The 23573-nt window shown below is 38.3% G+C and overlaps 1 protein-coding gene across 1 annotated transcript in view; it reads right to left on the minus strand.

Annotated features, from left to right (window-relative positions):
* Window positions 1-3098: 3098 nt before the first annotated feature.
* The window catches only part of METTL11B (methyltransferase like 11B), a 39711-nt gene continuing 19236 nt past the window's right edge, over window positions 3099-23573 (minus strand). The window contains exons 2-4 of the mRNA XM_027611906.2: window positions 17166-17341; window positions 4343-4592; window positions 3099-3370 (exon numbers count right to left, since the gene is read on the minus strand). Coding sequence (XP_027467707.2) covers window positions 3099-3370; window positions 4343-4592; window positions 17166-17341 — 698 coding nt within the window. The remainder of the gene's footprint in view (window positions 3371-4342; window positions 4593-17165; window positions 17342-23573) is intronic.

Raw genomic sequence — 23573 nt, forward strand, 5'->3', positions numbered from 1 at the left:
TTAGACTGCTCCTGAGTCTTTCTACTTGTAACATCACCTTTTATACTTTCAACAAAAGCTTGAATTTCTGCTGTACTAGGGCCTATGCCTATGACTGAGACTCTAATCATGAATGCTCCATTAAAGAGGTCAGAATTTAACAGAGGAAATATCAAGTAGCCTTGACTACAATGCCACATGACGAGGGCTGTGATATGTTAAGCACGGGGTATGAAGGTAGCACAGAGCGAGGGCACCTGACCCAGCACCTAGGGGCTGTGGGAGGCTTTCCTAGAGTCAGCAACATCTAAAGAGTCTGGGCCAGACAAAAAAGAATGAGAGATGTTCTATGCTAAGGAAGTAATATCTATAACTGCCATGAGCTGTAAATCATAGCTCCTTTAGGGAACTGAAGTAGTTAAGTACAGCTGCAGAGGATGTGGAAAATATGAAGCTGCAGAGGGAAAGCAGGACTAGATCACAAAAGGTTTTATATGTCATTCTAAGGAGATGGGAATTCACCCCATTTGTGATGGGGAGTCATTGAAAGTTTATACATGACATAGTCAGATTTATATTTCAGAAAGACTGCCTCAGTGTGGAGAATGGATTTCACTATCTAGCTATTTCCCTGAAACAGGCCCATACTCTCACCTTCCCTACCTTATCTTTCTGTGGCTCTGAATAGCCCAGCTCCACACTTCTTTTCCCATCAGTATTCTCAAACAAAACTAATTATCAGAGTCAGTTTGAGACCTTATAAAAAATCCAGATTATATCTGAGCCCACTTCACAGAACTAGATTCTCATGGGGACAGGACCTGTCAACCTCTATTTTATAAAAGCTTCCCACATGATTCCAAGGCAGGTGGAATATGGACAGAATTGGGGGACTAACATAGACTCTCACTTGCACCACAACACAGATGTATCAATGAACATCAGCAGTGTGTTTGGCTTGTTGAATTAGATTGAAGATGCCCAGAGTAGGTCTCACTCTAAATGTCTTCCTTCTACACGATCTACACCTCTACTCCCAGGACTAGGAAAATCAGTCCTTACTTAAATCCTCTAGAACTTTCTCTTATTGTTTGTATAACACATCCAAACCTTAGCATGACCCATTAGACAATATGATCTGGCTCCAATGACCTCTCCTCTCCAGCCACTCTTCCCTTTACCTTGTACTTGTTATTAGCAGTATTGAGAGGGGATGTTAATGCAATGTACTACCCAACTTCTACTTTCTCAATTAAGTTAGGATGGATATGGAGTTGGGAAATTGTGTAAAGCAGTAAAGATCTGAAAACTATCTGAGGAGAATTGTAAAGTGACTTGACTTAGGAACATAAAGGGACTACTGGTCAACCTCCAAGACTCATCCGAGTTAAAGAACATATTTCTTGAACAACCATGTTATTTCCTCCAAAGCTCAAAAACCCAGGAGCAGAGAAAATTGATGATTTGTCAACTAGCATTTGAATATTGGCAAAACAGAAAGTCAAGAGGTAAGAGAATTAAGGGTGCTGGTATAAAAGAAAAAGAAAATTTCTGAAATGGGCCTTAAAAAAATAATTTGGCTAATTTGCTCCAAGGCACAGAGGATTAAAACACGAATGCCCTTGTTTTGCCATACTCAGTTTGTTTAGCAATGGCTTGCCATTTGATTTAGTTCTGGTCTTTGGCTTGTTCTCTAATGGTTTCAGCTCACATTCTGTTATGTTACCCTAGAGCATGGTGAGTAACACAACAGGTAGAAAGTGCCAGAGGCAAACTAAGTGACTTAATTTTCAAGGACATAAATAAAACTAACACACTAATCCTCTAACAAGGTAATAAATGTTTCATAATGATTGTTTTCCTCCTAAGTTAGACCTCTGACTTACAAGTATGATTTTTATGGTTATAGCATATCCATGCAGTAGACCTTCTTTACTTAAATTGATATTTTGTATCTCATACAAGACTCAATATATATCAAGATACAAATATATGTCAATATACAAATATGTATATTTTCAACATGAAGATATTGGAGTGCCTTAAATCAGTTATATTTAAACATTCTGCTAATAAAAATTAAATTACATTTTTTTAATGATTTTAGATTTTTTTTGAGGTGGGGAGGGGCAGAGGGAGAGGGAGAGAGAAGATCCTATGCCTAGCATGGAGCCTGATACAGGACACAATCTCACAAGCCTGAGATCATGACCTGAGCCAAAATTAAAAATTAGATGCTTAAACAACCGAGCCACTCAGGTGCCCCTAGATTATTTTTAATTAAATCAATGCCTTAAATTAATCCAGTTAGCTTAGTTTTCATGGTTTATCATTTCCCTTCTCTTTCCAATGTACATTCATATAAAGAAACAGGAGTGGCTGCAATGAAGCAAGAAGTGTTGGAGGCCAATGGCTAAAATTAGATTATCAAGGACATTTACTTACATGTTCACAGCTGAAATTTCAACATATAATATTTTCTCCTGAAAGGAGACACTTCCTCATCACTGAAATGTAGACTTCTGTTATCAAATTACATCCATATTACATCATTCGGTGGTGAAATTGACCCAAAATAGAAAGTGAAACCACATATACTTTTTCTGGGAAGAGAAAGGCTAAAGAAAAAATTAAGCAATGGATTTGTTTTCATAAGATTATTTTGACTGGTGCCTTCTTAATTCGGGTGAGATTTTTGTCTAAAAGTAGTAGTCCCAAAGAGGAATGAAATTGAATGTATCTAGTATGAGGGCAAAGAAAGGGGGTCTAGACTTTAACCCACACATCCTGGGATACTCCATAATGCAAATCTTCACAGAGCAAGGCAGTTTAGAATTTGTGAACATTGATCCCTTTTCTGTTTTTGTATACACTTGTACAGTTTAGGTGTATACAAGCAGTTCTTAAAACATTTTTCCTGATGTTTCACTCTATTTATCTTCCAGAAAATCCATCAAGTGTGTGCATGTCCTTATAAAATTAGTGGAAACTTGTACATACTACATCAATCATTTCCAGACAGGCCTTGCATCTCTTCTCTCCATACCCCATGAATTATGAGGAGAGGACCTCTGTCCCAAAGCACCCTGTGCAGTCCAGCCCTACATTCCCACCGCCGATCAGAAGTGTCCATCACTGTGCAATGCAAATATCCACACTGGGATGCACTGCTCTGGAAAGCCATCCTGCTTCTCCTGGCCCAGCACCACCAGCCCACTCTTCCTAATGAGGCTCCAGAGGATGTCTATGTCCCGAGTCACACTGCTGTCAGAGAGATCGAAGAGACAGCCCTCCCAGGCCACGTTGTCCTTCAGTATGATGACACCATTTTCTTTCAGGCCAGCTCCGCACCAGGAAAGAAATGCAAGAACGTCTTTATCAGTCAGGTACCCTACAGATGAGGCCAAGTAGATGGGGGAACAGGATGAAATGGTGAGTGGGAGGAAGGAGAGTAGGAAGGTAAGAAAGACCACAAGGCTAAGAATAAGGAGACCATTTGTTCACTCATCCATGAATTATTTAATAGCCTGAATTGGTCTAGTTGCAGGGGACTTTGAGAATTTAAGTAAGAGGACAGGTATCCTCTCTGAGGAGGTTCCATGTCCCATCTATAAAATAGGTATTCAGGGCGCCTGGGTGGCTCAGTTGGTTAAGCGACTGCCTTCGGCTCAGGTCATGATCCTGGAGTCCCAGGATCGAGTCCTGCATCAGGCTCCCTGCTCAGCAGGGAGTCTGCTTCTCCCTCTGACCCTCTTCCCTCTCATGCTATCTCTCATTCTCTCTCTCTCAAATAAATAAATAAAATCTTTAAAAAAATAAATAAATAAAATAAAATAGGTAGTCAACTAGCTAGTCTATCTACCTCACAGGCACAAAATAAACTATTGCCTAGCCCAAGAGTCCCTGCCATTGTCCCCGGACAACCTAATTTTGTCATCACTCCTCTGTGTGTCCTAGACACACACACTCAGACCAAATTCTAATTCATTGCTACCTCATTTCCTGGAAATTTAAATCTAAGACAGTCTAGTTTTGCCAATAAATGGGGATAAACTTTTTTTGACTCCACTTTTTAAAGTTTTTCAAGTATTTGGTTTTCTTCTTAGAGTTAAGTTGGTACTAAGGTATTCCATCATGGGAACTTTCAGGCTTGTAGCAGAGGATCCTAGGGGAGAGATTGGGAGTACCAGAGCTTTGGGGGTTTCTATGATTCCTAAGTCTAGCTAACTGCTCTAAGCACAACTACAACTATATCTCCTTTTACGTCTTTGCTTCCTCTCCATAAATCCTCAAATTACCCCCGGTATTGTCTTCTCTATCTGGGAAGGGGAGAAAGGCAAATGTTAGACCATGTAGGACTAACCAGAGATCCACTGAATCCAGATGACATCATATCTGCCGAATGGGGGTGTAAATTCCTGCAGGCTTTGGCAGTGGTAGCTTTCTACCTTGTCCCCATTGACCTGCAGGTAGTTCTGGGCTTCCAGGAGGAACGATTCTGTCATGCCCACCAGTTCCATGCTGTTGAAAACCGGCAACAAGACATGCTTGCTGACCCTTCTTATCCCAGAGCCGCAATCCAAGGTGCAGTCTGTCCCAGCTCTCCCAGGGCCCTGCAGAAAGGTACCTTGTGGAACACTTCAAATACAGACATTGACCCTGAGTCTAGGATACTCCAATAACCTCTTTAAACCAACTTTATTTTGGTCAGTATCATGTAATAAAATGCACTATTTTAAATGTACCATTCAATGAGTTTGAACAAAGTATACAGGCATGTACCCACTACCATGATGAAGTTCTAGAACTTCCAGTTACCTTTTTCAAAAAATATCCAAATTTGCTAGTTTTCACTTTCTTTATTTTATCCAAATAAAGGTCTTCAAAAGAATTTCAAAGTAAGATTTTAAAAAATAATATCTTAGGTCTAAAAACTCGGTAATTTTCTCAAAGAAATGGGCCACTGAAAGCCCTTTAAAAAGAGAATTGTATTAATTGCAAATTCAGGTCAAGCCAACAGCTAAATGGACCTGCAGGGTAGCTTACTGTTTAAAAAAAGGAAGGAAGGAAGGAAGGAAAGAAGGAAGGAAGGAGAAAGGAGGAAGGAAGGAAGAAATAGAGGGAGGAAAGAAGAGGAGAGGAGAGGAGAAGAAGGGGAGGGGAGGAGGGGGGAGGAGGAGGGGAGAGGAAACGAAAGGAAAGAGAAAAGCAAAGCAGAGAGAGAGCCTTTCAGGCCAGAATTTTACTTCAAACCCAGCCCTGATGACACACAGCACAGTCACATGGATAGAAGGTGTTTGCAGCAAAGTCTCCTTGTCTCTTTTCTTGCTAGATATTGTCTTCTGCCTTTGTAAGAGAAACTACATGGTTTACTGGGCACAAATTCCCCCTTAAATTGTTTTTATAAAGTAGGTCTGTACACTAAATCAACTGGAGGTGAAGGATGGATAGATAGGTGGTGCAGGGGCAAATCAGCCAGTGAAAACTTTCTCAAACTTGCTTCTACATGAACAGACACTTCTCAAAAGAAGACATACAAATGGCTAACAGACACAAGAAAAAATGTTCATCATCATTAGCCATCAGGGAAATTCAAATCAAAACCACACTGAGACACCACATTACACCAGTTAGAATGGCAAAAATTGACAAGGCAAGAAACTTCAAATGTTGGAGAGGTTGTGGAGAAAAGAAAACACTCTTACACTGTTGGTGGGAATGCAAGTTGTTGCAGCCACTTTGGAAAACAGTGTGGAGGTGCCTCAAGATGTTAAAAATAGAGCTAGCTACCCTATGACCCAGCAATTGCACTACTGGGTATTTACCCCAAAGACACAGATGTAGTGAAAGGGAGGGCCATATGCACCCCAATGTTCATAGCAGCAATGTCCACAATAGTCAAGCTGTGGAAAGAGCCGAGATGCCCATCAACAGATGAATGGATAAAGATGTGGTCCAGATATACAATGGAATATTACTCAGCCATCAGAAAGGATGAATACCCAGCTTTTACATCAACATGGATGGGACTGGAGGAGATTATGCTAAGTGAAATAAGTCAAGCAGAGAAAGTCAATTATCATGTGGTTTCACTTATTTGTGGAACATAAGGAATAGCATGGAGGACATTAGGAGAAGGAAGGGAAAATGAAGGGGGGGAAATCGGAGGGAGAGATGAACCATGAGAGACGATGGACTCTAAGAAACAAACTGAGGGTTTTAGAGCAGAGGAGGGTGGGGAGATGGGTTAGCCCAGTGATGGGTCCTAAGGAAGGCATGTATTGAATGGAGCACTGGCTGTTATACACAAACAATGAATCGTGGAACACTACATCAAAACCTAATGATGTACTGTATGGTGACTAACATAACATAATAAAATTAAAAAAAAGAAAAAGAAAGAAGAAAAACACTTCCTTCTATAAAGTAACATACATAAACACAGACATATACATAGACACATAAATATATGACCAGCTGAAACTTTGAGATACATATTATTCAGTCTCTAAATATTATCTTGTCTAGATTACTTGGTCATAATTGGGATGACTGCTAAATATGTTTTGTGCTAGAAATTACAGTAATAAGATATTTATGTTGCCAATCAAGACCTTGAGAAACCTACTCTTGTTTTCACAGCAACTAAAGACTTTAAAAAAAACATTTGGCTGAGGACCAAGAGGTGACGTTTGAGCAGAAGGAAACAACAGAAATGCTGCTTTCTAGCCCACCCAAAAGGCCTTCTTTACAGCAATAAAGGCACAATGAAGAACAAAAACTGAAGCAATTGTAGCTTCTTTTCAAATGGAATCATAATATCCATGATTTATCAAGTGCTTATACATAGAGGCTCTTTGCATCTGTAATAATTATAATAATCAAAACAATTCTATCAAATAATGATTATTCCCAGGTTTGAAGCTGAGGAAACTTAGATTTCCAATACCACACAGCTAATGGCAGAATTAGGACTTGAACAGGGAACTGTGTGAATCCAAAAACAGTTCTACCTTAGTGTTGTCACCTCAAGTGCCCCCTCAGATTCGCTTGGTAGTATCTGTCTAATGCTATGTTGAAAAAAATTGTAAGGCTTCATTGAGACTCAATGAAGGAAAGAGTTCTGTGATTGACTAGTAATGTCTGCCATGAGTATGTGAAAGGGTAGTGGTGGTACATGTGCCATGGATTTGCCATTCCTACTTACACTATGTCACCTCCCTCATTCAGATATTATAATGTAAACTAAATCAGAAAAATTAAAAGGCCTAGGCTAAAGTTTTATGTTGTGAACACCATAAAGAAACACTTTTAAGTAAATCTGTAACATAAACAAGATGGGGAAAGTATAGGAAAATTCATTTAGGCTACTGAAAATGATGTTAGTAGAAATTTATATGCTCAATTAGAGATTATAACTACAAATTTTTCTTATCATTACTTGGCCTTAAAGTCTCTATGGATCATGTTGCTTGCATTATTGTAGCAAGTGGTCTTAGAATTAGAACCACAGAAAGATAAAGCAAAGAAGGCTCAGAGACCTGTGCCAGAGGAGTTTAGATGATAATAGCTGATCTCCTTTATCTCAATGAACTAAATAAACACAAAGCTGTTCTGGTTAATGGGAGGTAGGGCCTCACCCACTCACCCTCCCTATCATTCTCCCAATAAGACCTTGAAGGATCTCAGCAAAACCCTAGCGTTTTTAAAGCACTCATGTCTAATTTCCCTACTTTTTTAGACAAAGAAACCGAAGCTCAGAGAAGCGAAATGTTTGAAATAGAATTCCTTTGAAAATTCTCACCTTCTGATTTGTATTTTTCTCCAATTTAGATGTGTGATATTTGACTATAGTTACTTCTGTAACAATGGTTATTTAAAAATACATTAAGGTAACTTTCACCCTAATTCTGTATTCCACTAGCCTCTCACCACTGTTGCTTAGTTCTCTTTATTCTATTCCACTAATGTACTGGCACTGCCTCCCCTATCTTGGCACCGAATTTCTCTCTCTCTCATTCACATGCAGCTCCTCTGGGAAGGAGTATTTAAAGATGGATGTCAGGGACATCTCCTGCCTCTTGGATACCATGGCTGCCCCTACTGAAACCTGGTGTCTTTCCATGAATGTGATTAGACCTACACACAATGTATGAATTCAAAACAAGATGTTTTGTTATTTTCTTTTTTTAATTGAAAAACACTTTTATTATATAATGACTTTGAAAAAATATTAGAGTTGAATATTGTGCTTATTTTTTTATTATGTTCAGTTAGCCACTGTATAGTACATCATTAGTTTTTGATGTAGTGTTCAGTGATTCATTATTTGCATATAACACCCAGTGCTCATCACAACACATTTTGTTATTCTTTTTTTTCTTTTTTTAATAATAAAGATTTTTTCCCATTCCTTGATTTTTTTATTTTATTTTATTATGTTATGTTAGTCACCATACAATACATCATCAGTTTTTGATGTAGTGATCCACGATTCATTGTTTTCATATAACACCCAGTGCTCCATGCAGTACGTGCCCTCCTTAATACCCATCACCGGGCTAACCCATCCCCCCACAACCCCTGCCCTCTAAAACCCCCAGATTGTTTCTCAGAGTCCATAGTTTCTCATGGTTCATCTCCCCCTCTGATTTTCCCCCCTTCATTTTTCCCTTCCTTCTCCTAATGTCCTCCATGCTATTCCTTATGTTCCACAAATAAGTGAAACCACATGATAATTGACTTTCTCTGCTTGACTTATTTCACTTAACATAATCTCCTCCAGTCCCATCCACGTTGATGTAAAAGCTGGGTATTCATCCTTTCTGATGGCTGAGGAATATTCCATTGTATATATGGACCACATCTTCTTTATCCATTCGTCTGTTGAAGGGCATCTCGGCTCTTTCCACAGTTTGGCTATTGTGGACATTGCTGCTATGAACACTGGGGTGCATACGGCCCTTCTTTTCACTACATCTGTGTCTTTGGGTAAATACCCAGTAGTGCAATTGCTGGGTCATAGGGTAGCTAGCTCTATTTTTAACATCTTGAGGCACCTCCACAGTTTTCCAAAGTGGCTGCAACAACTTGCATTCCCACCAACAGTGTAAGAGGATTTTCTTTTCTCCACAACCTCTCCAATATTTGAAGTTTCTTGCCTTGTCAATTTTTGCCATTCTAACTGGTGTAATGTGGTGTCTCAGTGTGGTTTTGATTTGAATTTCCCTGATGGCTAATGATGATGAACATTTTTTCATGTGTCTGTTAGCCATTTGTATGTCTTCTTTGGAGAAGTGTCTGTTCATGTCTTCTGCCCAATTTTTTTTTTAAGATTTTATTTATTTATTTGACAGAGAGAGAGATAGTGAGAGCAGGAACACAAGCAGGGGAAGTGCGAGAAGGGAGAAGCAGACTTCCTGCCGAGCAGGGAGCCCGATGTGGGACTCTATCCCAGGACCCTGGGATCATGAGCTGAGCCGAAGGCAGACGCTTAACGACTGAGCCACCCAGGGGCCCTTCTTCTGCCCAATTTTTGGATTCTTTGTTTTTTGGGTGTTGAGTTTGAGAAGTTCTTTATAGATCTTGGACCAGCCCTTTGTCTGTAATGTCATTTGCAAATATCTTCTCCCATTCTGTGGGTTGCCTCTTTGTTTTGTCGACTGTTTCCTTTGCTGTGCAAAAGCTTTTTATCTTGATGAAGTCCCAAAAGTTTATTTTTGCTTTTGTTTCATTAGCCTTTGGAGATGTATCTTGAAAGAAGTTGCTATGGACGATGTCAAAGAGGTTACTGCCGATGTTCTCCTCTAGGATTTTGATGGATTTCTGTCTCACATTGAGGTCTTTCATCCATTTTGAGTTTATCTTTGTGAATGGTGTTAGAGAATGGTCGAGTTTCCTTTTTCTGTGTATAGCTGTCCAATTTTCCCAGCACCATTTATTGAAGAGACTGTCTTTTTTCCATTGCATATTTTTTCCTGCTTTGTTAAAGATTATTTCACCATAGAGTTAAGGGTCCATATCTGGGCTCTTCATTCTGTTCCATTGGTCTATATGTCTGTTTTTGTGCCAGTACCATGCTGTCTTGGTGATCACTGCTTTGTAATATAGCTTGAAATTGGGCAATGTGATGCATCCAGGTTTGTTTTTCTTTTTCAACCTTTCCTTGGCGATTTGGGGTCCTTTCTGATTCCATACAAGTTTTAGGATTGTTTGTTCTAGCACTTTGAAAAATGTCATTGGAATTTTGATCGGGATGGCACTGAAGGTATAGATTGCTCTGGGTAGCATAGACATTTTAACAATGTTTATTCTTCCAATCCATAAGCATGGAATGTTTTTCCATCTTTTTGTGTCCTCTTCAATTTTTTTCATGAGTGTTCCATAGTTCTTAGAGTATAGACCTTTTGCCTCTTTGGTTAGGTTTATTCTGAGATATCTTATGGTTTTTGGTGCTATTGTAAATGGGATCCTTTCTCTAATTTCTCTTTCTACAGTTGCATTGTTAGTGTATAAGAAAGCAACTGATTTCTGTGCATTGATTTTGTATCCTGCCACATTACTGAATTGCTATATGAGTTCTAGTAATTTGGGGGTGGAGTCTTTTGGGTTTTCCGCATAAAGTATCATGTCATCTGTGAAAAGAGAGAGTTTGACTTCTTCTTTGCCAATTTGAATACATTTTATTTCTTTTTGTTGTCTGATTGCTGTTGCCAGGACTTCTAGTACTATGTTGAACAATAGTGGTGAGAGTGGGCATCCTTGACGTGTTCCTGAACTTAAGGGAGAGGCACTCAGCTTTTCCCCATTGAGGATGATATTCGCTGTGGGTTTTTCATAGATGGATTTTATGAACTTGAGGAATATTCCCTTTATCCCTATACTCTGAAGAGTTTTAGTCAGGAAAGGATGCTGTATTTTGTCAAATGCTTTTTGTGCCTCAATTGAGAGGACCATATGGTTCTTCTCTCTCCTCTTATTAATGTGTTCTACCACATTGATTGATTTGCGAATGTTGAACCACCTTTGCATCCCGGGAATAAATCCCACTTGATCATGGTGGATGATCCTTTTAATGTATTGTTGGATCCTATTAGCTAGGATTTTGTTGAGGATTTTGGAATCCATATTCATCAGGGATATCAGTCTGAAATTCTCCTTTTTGATGGGGTCTTTGCCTGGTTTGGGGATTAAGGTAATGCTGGCCTCATACAATGAGTCTGGAAGCTTTCCTTCTGTTTCTGTTTTTTGAAACAGCTTCAGGAAAATAGGTACTATATCTTCTTTGAATGTTTGGTAGAATTCCCCCGGGAATCTATCAGGCCCTGGACTCTTGTTTTTTGGGAGGTTTTTGGTCACTGCTTCAATCTCGTTACTGGTTATTGGCCTATTCAAGTTGTCAATTTCTTCCTGTTTCAGTCTTGGCAGTTTCCAGGGGGGCATTCATTTAATCCAGATTGCTCAGTTTATTGGCATATAGTTGTTGATAATAATTTCTAATAATTGTTTCTATTTCCTTGGTGTTAGTCATGATCTCTCCCCTTTCATTCATAATTTTATTAATTTGGGTCCTTTCTCTTTTCTTTTGGATAAGTCTGGCCGGTGGTTTATTGATCTTATTAATTCTTTCAAAGAACCAACTTCTGGTTTCATTTATCTGATCTACTGTGTTTCTGGTTTCTAATTCATTGGTCTCTGCTCTAATCTTAATTATTTCTCTTCTAATGCATGGCTTAGGCATCATTTGTTGCCTTTTCTCTCGTTTTTTAAGGTGTACAGTTAGTTGGTGAATTCGGGATTTTTCTATTTTTTTGAGTGAAGCTTGGATGGCTATGTATTTCCCCCTTAGGACTGCCTTTGCTATATCCCATAGGTTTTGGACCGATGTGTTTTCATTCTCACTGCTTTCCATGAATTGTTTAAGTTCTTCTTTGATTTCCTGGTTGACCCAAACATTTTTGAGCAGAGTGGTCTTTAGCTTCCAAGTGTTTTAATTTCTTCCAAATTTTTTCTTGTGATTGAGTTCCAATTTTAAAGCATTATGGTCTGAGAATATGCAGGGAATAATCTCAATCTTTTGGTATCGGTTGAGACCCGATTTGTAACCCAGTATGTGGTCTATTCTGGAGAAAGTTCCTTGTGCACTCGAGAAGAATGAGTATTCTGTTGTTTTAGGGTGCAATGTTCTGTATATATCTATGAGGTCCATCTGGTCCAGTGTGTCATTCAAAGCTCTTATTTCTTTGTTGATTTTCTGCTTAGATGATCTGTCCGTTGTTGAGAGTGAAGTACTGAAGTCTCCTACAATTAATGTATTGTTATCAATATGACTCTTTATTTTGGTTTACAGGTGGCTTATGTAGATGGCTGCTCCCATGTTGGGGGCATAGATATTTACAATTGTTAGGTCTTCTTGTTGGATAGACCCTTTAAGAATGATATAGTGTCCTTCTGTGTCTCTAACTACAGTTTTTAGTTTAAAATATAATTTGTCTGATATTAATAATTGCTACCCCAGCTTTCTTTTGAGGTCCGCTGGCATGGAAGATGGATCTCCATCCCTTCACTTTCAGTCTGGATGTATCTTTAGGTTCAAAAGGAGTGTCTTGTAGACAGCATATGGATGGGTCCTGTCTTTTTATCCAATCTGCAACCTTGTGCCGTTTTATGGGAGCATTTAGGCCATTCAGGTTGAGAATGATTATTGAAAGATATGAATTTATTGTCATCATGTTGCCTATGAAGACCTCGTTTTTATAGATTGTCCCTGTAAATTTCTTTTCTATATCACTCTTGGGGTCTTTCTCCTTTTATAGAATCCCCCTTAATATTTCTTGCAGGGCCAGCTTAGTGGTCACATATTCTTTCAGTTTCTGCTGGTCTTGGAAGCTCTTCGTCTCACCATCCATTCTGAATTGCAGCCTTGCCAAATAAAGTATTCTTGTCTGCATGTTCTTTTCATTTAGTACCTTGAATATGTCTTGCCAGGCCTTTCTGGCTTGCCAGGTCTCTGTGGATAGGTCTGACATTATTCTGATGTTCCTCCCTCTGAACATAAGGAATCTCTTCCCCCTTACTGCCCTTAAGATGGTTTCCTTGGTTCTAAGGTTTGCAAGTTTTACTATTACGTGCCGGGGTGTTGGCCTGTTTTCCTTGATCTTGTCCTCTCTGCCTCTAGGACATGAATGTTTGTTTCATTCTCCAGATTAGGGAAGTTCTCTGCCACGATTTGCTCAAATATATCTTCTAGTCCTCTCTCTAAACGTTCCAATTATTCTGACATTGGAATGTTTCATGATGTCACTTATTTCTCTGATTCTATTTTCATGGATTCTGAGTTGTTTTTCCATGGCCTCCTCTTTTCCCTTTTTATCTATTAAATGGTCTTCCAGGTCACTAATTCATTCTTCTGCCTCACTTACCCTAGCTGTTAGATTATCTAGATTAGATTGGATCTCATTGATAGCATTAAGTTCTGCCAATTCAGCTTTCATTTCTGCCCTTAGAGACTCTATGTTGCCATTAATCAATTTCTCCATTCTAGCTATTGTCTTCACAACTGTTAGCCTGAATTCCTTCTCCAACATCTTGGTTATATCTGAATCCATTTTTAAGTCAGTGGCATAAGTCATAATCCCTGAGTCTTTCCTATTTTGGGGGTTCCTCCTCCTAGTCATTCTGTTGAGGGGTGGTTGAGGGAATGTATAGAATCCAAATTATTGACCACAACCCAAGCAAGATGCACCTGTTTTCTAGGGACCTTAGGGTGCTGGCCTCTTGTCTCCCAACCTGTCTTCTGGGGGAGGGGCCTGCTACACTGTTCTCAGGCAGCACTGTTTGGGCAGAGTTGCCCTGTCCCCTGTGGTGGGGGATGGGCTCAGTGAAAACCAGTTTTGGGGGGCTTTTGTTCTCTGGCAGCTTTCCCTGGCAGCTTTCCCTGTCTCTTCCAAGAGTCAGAGCAGAAAAGAACGTTTCCAACCCTCTAACTCAGAGCAAAGAGATTGCAGTCTGTTCTTCAGTGAGCTCTCCAGGCCACACTATCTCCATTTCTGTCTGTGCTGCTATAAACTGCTGTCCTGGGTTGTGCGCCCCTCTTCAGTGCTCCCAGTCCTCACCTCCACGTTGGGGTATGTCTCTGCCCTTTGTGCTTCTAAAGCCACTAGCCGCCCCCAGTTCGCCTGGCAGCCCAGCCACTCCAGGGTTCCGTCTGGGGAGCTGCCCTAAAGTCCTTTCCCCACTGCTACCAGTTTGCAAGTCTGTGCCCTGTCACCAGTGTGGGAGGCTATTGTTCACTGATAGCTGATGGCCAGGCTCCCTCCCCCTGCTGTTTATCCTCTGATACCTGCCTGAGGAATCACGGCTCCCCCTTCGTACCTCGAAACCAACTGCCTGTAATATTCTGTTTGTAGAGATCTAGATCTATCTTCTTACATCTCAGGCTTATTTTGTGGGTGTTCAGAGTGGTCTGGTAGACATCCAGCTCAATTCTGGGGCTGGCTGGAATAGGGCACCCTACTCCTCTTCCATCTTTTCCCATTTTGTTAGTTTCATTGACACTTATGATGCTTTCTTCCTACGTATGGATTAATATAAAATAGCAAAATTCTCTTAGGAATTTCATTTTAGTTTTGATTCTGCCTATATATTTTGTTTTGAAGAAGATCATTTTAAGTTCATCTAGTGGAATTTAAAACTAAAAGGAAAGTGTTAAATGCCACTGTATAAAAACCATGAAATAGAACAAGTCAGACCTAGAGCTGCAAGAGGTCAAAAGATAAATACCATCAAATACTGGTCACTTTTTATAAATTGCTGCTTTCCCCCACTAGAAAGCTAAAACTGAGGAAAGTTATCGGCCATGCCATTGACATCATCTTGGTATCATTTGTTTATTTGCTAAAGTAAACATATTTGTAACAAGTTTAAAAACCTTTTCCCACTGTCCTGTGTCACTAAGTGGTGAAAGGAAAACAAAACTTTAAATTAAACAATCTGCCTTTCCCCAGTTGACATAAGGATAAATCATGTCAGATACTCATTCCCTAGCTCCTTGTATCTTGACCTGGTTACTAATTTAGCAGATTATTAAGGTCAAAGGACCAAAATATCATTTCTTAAAAAAGACTGTTTGTACTTAGTTAGAGGTCATGGTTTCACAATGAGCCTTGTCTACTAAGAAGGACTCCTTATATTTGTTTGAAAAGAGCAGGTTTTTCTTTTCCAACATAAATATGCAAGCATAAGTCTGTTTCCTTTCCCAGGTCCATGGGCGTGTGCATGGGCTCTGTCTGACCAGCATCCTTGTGGTCAGCTTGGCATTCCACATGGAGTGACAAGACAGCTGGATTACTAACTAAGCTTCTTAAATGCACTGGGATCAAAGTCGGCCTCACCACAAGGCAAGCAGGAGGGATTACTTTCGGCCAAGCTGGAGGAGAACTGAGGTCTGTGGTACACACACACACACACGCCCACACACACACGCGCGCGCGCACACACACACACACACACACACACACACACAAAGCAAGGATTTTTCCGCTTCATGAGACAAATGGGAAAAAAATATATGTTCTCGTTAAGAGTAAAGAGTTTGGTGTCAGAAGACCTGGTTGGGCTTTAAGTCCCAGCTCTGTCTCTTACCACCTGCATCACCTTTGCAACTTATTTAACATCTCCAAACCTCAGTTTCCACAACGCAAAAAAACAAGGATAATAATAGTACTGCCCTTCTAGAATTCTTGTGAAACATAATCAAGACAATACTTCTAAAGTGCTTAGCAGATTGACTATCTCAGAAAAACCTCTCCATGAAATCAGTCAGCAATACTGATTAGAAATATTCCAGGTTTCCCTGATCTATAAACAGCCATGGCCATCATCTTCAGCCTTATAGTCCTTTGTAGCTACAGCTGATGCTCACACACGTCGGCCCCAGTGGGTGCCCCATCCTGATCCAATTCTTTCTGCTCGGGCACTTGGTGCTCTAGGGAGGTTGGATACGAAGTGAACCTCACCTCAACACTAGGGATATTCTTAAGAGTGTGCTTCTAAGGAAGTTGACAACCTAACCCAAATATTTATAATGTTTCTTTTTTTTTACATTTTTTATTTAAATTCAATTAATTAACATATAATGTATTATTGGTTTCAGAGGTACAGGCCTATGATTCATCAGTCTTATATAATACCCAGTGCTTTTATCAGAATAAAATGGGCTCCAAATTTCCAATAGATGACTTCAAAATGATTTGGGATGAAACCTGTTTGCCAATTAAAACTTTGTCTTTAGTAGGACCAACAGCAGCTTTATTGTTTCAGCAGCTCTATTAAGTTTATTCTAACAACTAAATAAAGTTTCTTAAACTGTAATGAATGCATTTTATGAAAGCCTGTTATTATTAGTAGTAGAAATAAAGTAGATTTATTGGGTGATAATTATTTACAACAAAACAAGCACTTGATACATATCTAATTTGATCTTCACATTATCCTGAGGTAGGTTCTATGGTTATGCCCTAGTCACAGGTGAGAAAACTGAGACTTAGAGCATTTAAGAAACAATTCCAAGGTTGCTTATACCCTAAGTAGAAGAACCTAATGACTCTGAAGCCCAGGATTTTGGCCACTACACTATACAGTCTGTCTCCATATGATGGGGAAGCAAGGAAATAGTTTCACCCAAGACCAGAGCTACAAAGAGATCATATTCTTTCAAGGCAAAGTCTGCACTATGTATTTAATAATATGAAGAGATTCTACTGTACTTATTATTTTAAAACCAAACACAAGCATGCATTTCCTTACTATATTAAATTTGTATTACAGGAAATCAATAAATCGCCCCAGGATCCCAAATAGCATGATCGCTCATCAATCATTTGGGTGTCAACTGTTTCATCTGTGAGACTCTAAAAAGAGATGTCTTCTTAATCCCCAAATTATAATATTAGCACTGCTAGTTCACCTTCCTCTGAAGCATGAGAGATTAGCTGGTACTAGGATGATGAAATGCCAAGTGGTTTGATGCAACCCATCCTTTCTGAATATCTTAAAACAGGCTTTCAGGCTAAACTCTTGACTGAGTTATATGTCTTCAATATGACTTAAATGACAACACAGAAACATGTGAGCTCAATGTTTGCAATGACTTTGCTTCCTTATCAAGCTGCAGTTGAATAACTCACCCCAACAAATTTCCTAAGAAATTCCTGAGAAGCCCGGATATCTGGGTTAGACAGTTCAGTGAAATTTCCCATCATACCCTCTTCTGTAGCAGGTACTTCTTGGTAGAAAAGTTTAGCTCTGGCATAGACCTGCATCTCACCATTGATGACTTGGCTTGTTAACGCATACAATTTCACTGCAAATGAAATATTATTAACATTTATTAATATTAATATGACAGGACAAATTAAAACTTATCATATATTGAATTGCTTCTTAGAAGTCTCTGAATTTCTGCTGTGGAGGAAAGGCATAGTCAGAATATCTGGGTTTGAGTTCTGGTTCAGTGACTTACTCATTATGGAACCTTAGGAAAACTTCTTAACCCCTCCGATCTTCAGGTATCTCATGCATAGTGGCATTTTCATGACTTACTAACTCTATAGTTTAATGAAACTTTAGCTTCTTACTGTATTTTTTAAAAGTTTAACAGCATTTGCTCTACTAGAATGAAGAACGTCACAAGTTTCATGGTGAGTTTTATCTTTGAGCTCCAAATGTTTTATGAGAATTTAATCATTAGTCCTTACTTCTAATCACAAGGTACATTCAGGGTAGCTATTTTTTTTTTCACCAATTTTTCAAGCAACTCATACTGAACTATCTCTTTGTACCAACATTACAGAAGATGTGCTTGAGATCTTTCTTCTGAAAATAAAATAATAAAAAAAGATGAAAAGATTTATCGAGCAACTATCTATACCAGCTAGTGTGTTACACACATTCACATATACTATGTCACTTCATTATTTAAGAAACCATATGAGATATTATTTTAAGACATTTATTTTTAGAAAAACATACATTCCAATTTCTGAAGAGTAAATGTGGATGCATGTGGGTTTTTTGTAGATGAAAATGCACCTCTTCAGATATGAAATCTTTTCATTAGAGGACATTCAGGAGGAAATGATAGAGAGTGGATGAAAGGAAGGAATTTCTGTTTCAAGACTGTAGGCTGAATACATGCATTTGTCTTCCTTTTTTCCTCATATTCCCCCCAAATTGTTTTAATAAACTCAACACATAACAGTGAAGAAAATGAGAGGGGAGCCCCTGATGGATTCATGATTTCAACAAATGTCTGGAAGAAAAAAGCAGATGGAACAAAGCTAAAAGATTTTGCAGCCTTGGATAGATGCAAAAGGAAATAAGAGTTAATCAAAAATCTCTCTACAAGGCAACCAGGGAGAAGACAAATGCACCTCCCAAGAGCAACAGGCAGCACAGCTATAATCCTGGGTGTGGGAGTGTCTTCTCTAAAAAAATTGTTTTAACTTAATTGCCTAAGGAGACCTAAAGCAGTTAGTGTTAGGATCCTGGAATACTACTCATTTTACCATATAGATGACTCCAAGCCTCTCATCTGCTCACACAGATCAGAGTATGGTCAGATCTACCTGCACATGTACAGCTCCTTGTCATCTTTTCTATTCAGGGAAGACATATTTAACAGAGGAAACCTTCCCCATTACCTAGAATCATTGAACCTGTCCTTTATTCCTAACTATGGATAAAAAATGATTTCCAAACACATGGGGGTAAAACAGCAGTCTGAAAGAAAAAGATAGAGATAAAGTATTAGAAATGACCCCAAAGGAAATAGAAATAGTTCAGGAAATGGACGAGAATTTAAAACAAAGCTAAACAGAAAAAATATATCCTTGGAGAGATATGAGAACTGGTGCATCCATAAATCAAAAATAAGATTCCAAGAAAGTGATAATTTGAAGAATAACAAAGAATTCTTAGAAATTAAAGTTTTGATTACCAAAAACTTTGGAATAGAACATTGAATAAATGTGTCAGAACATAATAAAAAGCAGATATGAAAAACTGAGATAAATAGATTAGAGTTATAAAGATAATTCAGGAGGCCCAAACATCAAGCCAATTAGGAATCTCAATAACCAAGAAATGGAAGGAAGAAAATTATTGAAGAAATAATAGAAGAAAATTCCCCAGAGCTGAAAGTGATTGTAGGGTCCAACAAGTACTGAGCAGCATGGATTTAAAATAATAATAATAATAATAATAAATTAAGTAAAAGCCACATTTACACAAATCCTTAGGAAATTTCAAAACACAAAGAGTAAGAATCCTAAAAGTAGAAGATCCTAAAGCTATTTAGAATGAAAAAGGTGACTGACCCTCAAGGACGGTTGCCAGATTTAGCAAATAAAAATATGAGACAAGCAATTAGTTTTGAATTTCATATAAACAATAAAGATTTCTTAGTATATGTATACTTGAAATGTTGTATATTGCACAGGGCATACTTATAAAAAATATTTGTTGATCCTTTTAAATTCAAATTTATCTGGAGTTTTATATTTTATCTGGCAAATATATTCAAAGGACTAGAATCAGGCTTATAACATAGATCTCATCAGAGCAGTGGGTGTTATATGCAACTAATGAATCATTGAATACTACATCAAAAACTAATGATGTACTATACGGTGGCTAACTGAAAATAATAGAAAAAGAAAGAAAGAAAGAAAGAAAGAAAGAAAGAAAGAAAGAAAGAAAGAAAGAAAGAAAGAAAGAAAGAAAGAAAGAAAGAAAGAAAGAAAGAAAGAGAAAGAAAGACTAGAAAACAGGGGCACCTGGCTGGCTCAGTCAGTAGCACGTGACTCTTGATCTGGGGATTGTGAGCTCAAGCCCCATATTGGGTGTAGAGATTCCTTAAAAATAAAATCTTTAAGAAAAAAATAAACACTAGAAAACAAAGAAGCAATGTCATCAATATTCTGAGAGAAAATGATTTTGAACCTAAAACTTAATACCCAGTCAAACTGTGAAAGAATATTTACCCACCATGGATTCATTCTTCAGAAGTTTCTTGAAGCTATATTCCAAACCAATAAGGGTTAAAATCAAGAGAAGATATGTGTCAAAAGATAATGAAATTAACCCAGGAATCCAATGAAAAGAAATCCCAAAATGACAGATACTTATCAGATCTAGAAAGAAATCAGTCTTTATTACAACAGAAACTATAGGCTTCAGAAACATAAGTTCATCCAGAAGTAGAATGAATTGGATTCTAGGCAATAGAGTAAGTAAGAATCAAAGAGATGTTAGTGATATCCTAAAGAAGATTTTTTTTTTTATCTCAAGCGTCACAAATAAAAGACAGGTGAAAGCTCCAAGCAAAATATATAACAGTACAAAAATGTTATGATCAGGATATAAAGCAAATCAAAATAGACATAATTTTCAGTAGAAAGAGTATAAGAAAAGAGAATCTATTTAACCTTAACTAGAATCATTTTTCATCAGGTAACACCACAGTTGCGAAATTGGACTAATGCACTGCTTGGCTCTTGATTGAATAACAATTACATAGTCCCAAATTTTGATTCTAAAAGTTAAAAATCCAACAAACACCATTTATAATGTTTCATCATAATACATTCCATCTGTGGAGTTACACCGGTATTTTCCAACTCAAAGACATCGGAGCCAATTTTTGGACCCTTGAATGGTCCTGAGTTTCCTGAAAGGGATATAAGAATCATTTCCAATGTACATTTTCTAGAGACTAACAATATTATATACTATAGCTCCATATATATTAACTGTTATAGATTGTTTTTTAATACAAATCTTTTAAAAGTATTAAATATATAGATGCCTTTTTGCCATTTTATACACATATTAACAACTGACTGAGAAAATACATTAAAAGGAGAGTCCTCAGGTTCAAAACATTGGGAACCACTACCCTACACCAATCTCTCTCCCCTAGCACTTAGTAAAGTATTGTGTAAACAGCAGGTGGCTCAATAAATTCTACAGGGATGACAAAAATCAAGTATAGTCATCCCAGTAACACATGAGTGCTCCAAATTCTTCTATATGTCTCAGAAAACCAAGCTAAGAAATCACAGCTCATAGAGTCTTCCCCAAGTTGCATGCTGCCCAGGATCACAAGCAAGCCACAGGCCAGTACTCTCGTTGATCCAACCAAAGCAGCAAAGCAGCCACACTCATCATCACCTGCTTAAGTCAACTAGTTGGTGAAGTCTATTAAAACCCTTAATCTGGAAATGGGAATGGTCCATTATGCCAGCAACATTTAGACCACAAATGAATGCCAAGCCCAGCAGGGGTCAGACTCAATGGGTAGGTTTTTATGGTTATGGGCTTGAGTTCTCATTTTCACCTAATTGACAGGAGCATTTCACTAAAACGATATATGAGGTGTCATGGCAAGCCCCAGGTTCTCCTTTCTTGATAACTCCCGCAATGGTGCAAGTTGACTCAGATAAGGTAATCAGTCATCAGCCTGTGCTTTTTTATTATAGAAATACATCTAGCAGCTCATTCTTGTAGGATTGCAATGCCTCTGTGAAATTTGGGGTAGTCTAAGACAGAGTTCTTGATAGAGTTCTAGTCGTTCTTGATATAATATGGTACTTATGTCTTGTCCTACATTATGGGCTGAACTCCCAAGACCCTTGCAATGGTTTACTTGTTACAAAAAGGAAAGTAGTACATAAGGTGATTTGCCCTGAAGAAGAATTTGGATCTTGTGAACTCTCTAAGGAAAATTTTGTTAAACGCTAAGCACTTATGTCTGCTGAGTATCTTCTTGTCTTTTTCTTTCCATTTCCTTCCTTTTTTGTATTTCTAAATGGTTGGTTGAGGTTATTTTACACTTCGTTTCAGATGTTAAAACTGTTTGTCAACTGAAAAGTGATCTGAGAGGATAGGTAGGTTAAGTTTAGACATTTAGTTTGAAATGATTTGAGATAGGATATTAGATCATGTTAGCCTTTTATTTATTATTTTTTTTAAAAAGCCCAATTAGGAGATGGCTTTATGAAGGGTAAGACCTTCCATAAAAGAGATTTGCAAATGAGCACTTCCTAATTTAGCCATTAAAGAATTAATGGTAAAAATGGAAAGAAGGATGGAAGGAAGGAAGGAAAGAAAGAAGGGAGGGAGGGAGGGAGAAAGTATCTAGGTACCATGGAATATTATTCAACCAATAAAAAGAAGGAAATCCTTCATTTATGACAACACAGATGGACCCTGAGGGCATTATGTTAAGTGATATAAGTTAGACAGGGAAAGATAAACACCTTATATGTGGAATCATTAAAAAAGTGAACTCATTTCTATTTTTTTCACTAGCAGGGGAGAGTGGGAAGTAAAACTTTATCAGTGTTTCTGGTGGAATCCAAAGGTCTGGTGTGTCATAATACTAGAATACTTGTCATTATCAAGTCTTGGAATTGCCCTGAGGGGCCCTCTAAGTTTGATTTGCTCCCTGAATGCTTTAGGTGTCTGGTGTTTTTTATCTCTAAAATAATGCACTACCTACCCTGAAAGTTTTAGAGGGCTTCTTCTTTTTCAGCTGAGGGCTAATTCAGTTGTTCCTAATTCTTTCCAGGTTTGAACACAAATGAGGTGACCAAAGGGAGGGCAGGAGGGACAGCACACTTTCCCCACTTCAGCAAGGATCTACCACCCCACGTCACATTCCCTACCCACTTGGCTGAACGTCTTCCCAACTCTCTATTCCTACTTGAGCATTCCACCTCACCTATTATCAAATTTTAGAAGTCTAGAAGTCAGGCCAAGATAGTAGGGACAGATTTCTCGTGGGGAGATTTGCATCGGAAGAGTCAGACACTGATTCAGCAGTCACCCACATGTCCTGTGCACCTCTGCTGCGTCCTGTGGGGGTCTCTATCACTCTATTTCTATATTCCACAAAAAATCTCTCTGTAGGTCTCTCTCCTACACTGAATTATTCAGGATAAGGCTGTATCTTACTTGTTTTTGCAACCCAGCACTTACCATTATCTTAACACATAGTTGGCCTCTTTCCACAAACTAAATGAATATTGTCTCACTTTTTGTTCTTTTAATAGCATACAAGTTCAACAAAGTAGAGAGTGGCTAGAGGGAAAAGCTGACATAAGTGACACAAGTTACACTTTTCAAATAGTTTATAAGATATCTATCCTCCTAACTAGGCATACCCATATAATAAAAAAATAGTAACTACCATTGATCAAACATGGATGTATGCACTACCAATGCTTAGTGTTCATATCTAACAGAATAGGTAAGATGGATATTATTACTATGGAAGAACACAAGACAGCAAGGGGTTACCTAAATTACCCAAGATCGAGTAGCTAGTGAGGACACAACTGGAATTTAAACCCAGGTCTATTTAAATCCAAAACCCATATCTCATCCTTCTCATGCCATGTGTGTATCTAAAAGCCTGCTAAATAAAAAAGGAAGTTATCTGGTTCTCCACTTCTTTAAACCAAAATAATCTTACAGCATCTGCATTGCAAAAGTAATGGCAAATGGGGGGAAGAGCAAGATGGCAGAGGAGT

Source organism: Zalophus californianus, chromosome 10 (assembly GCF_009762305.2).
Source record: "Zalophus californianus isolate mZalCal1 chromosome 10, mZalCal1.pri.v2, whole genome shotgun sequence".
Classification (NCBI taxonomy): Eukaryota; Metazoa; Chordata; class Mammalia; order Carnivora; family Otariidae; genus Zalophus; species Zalophus californianus.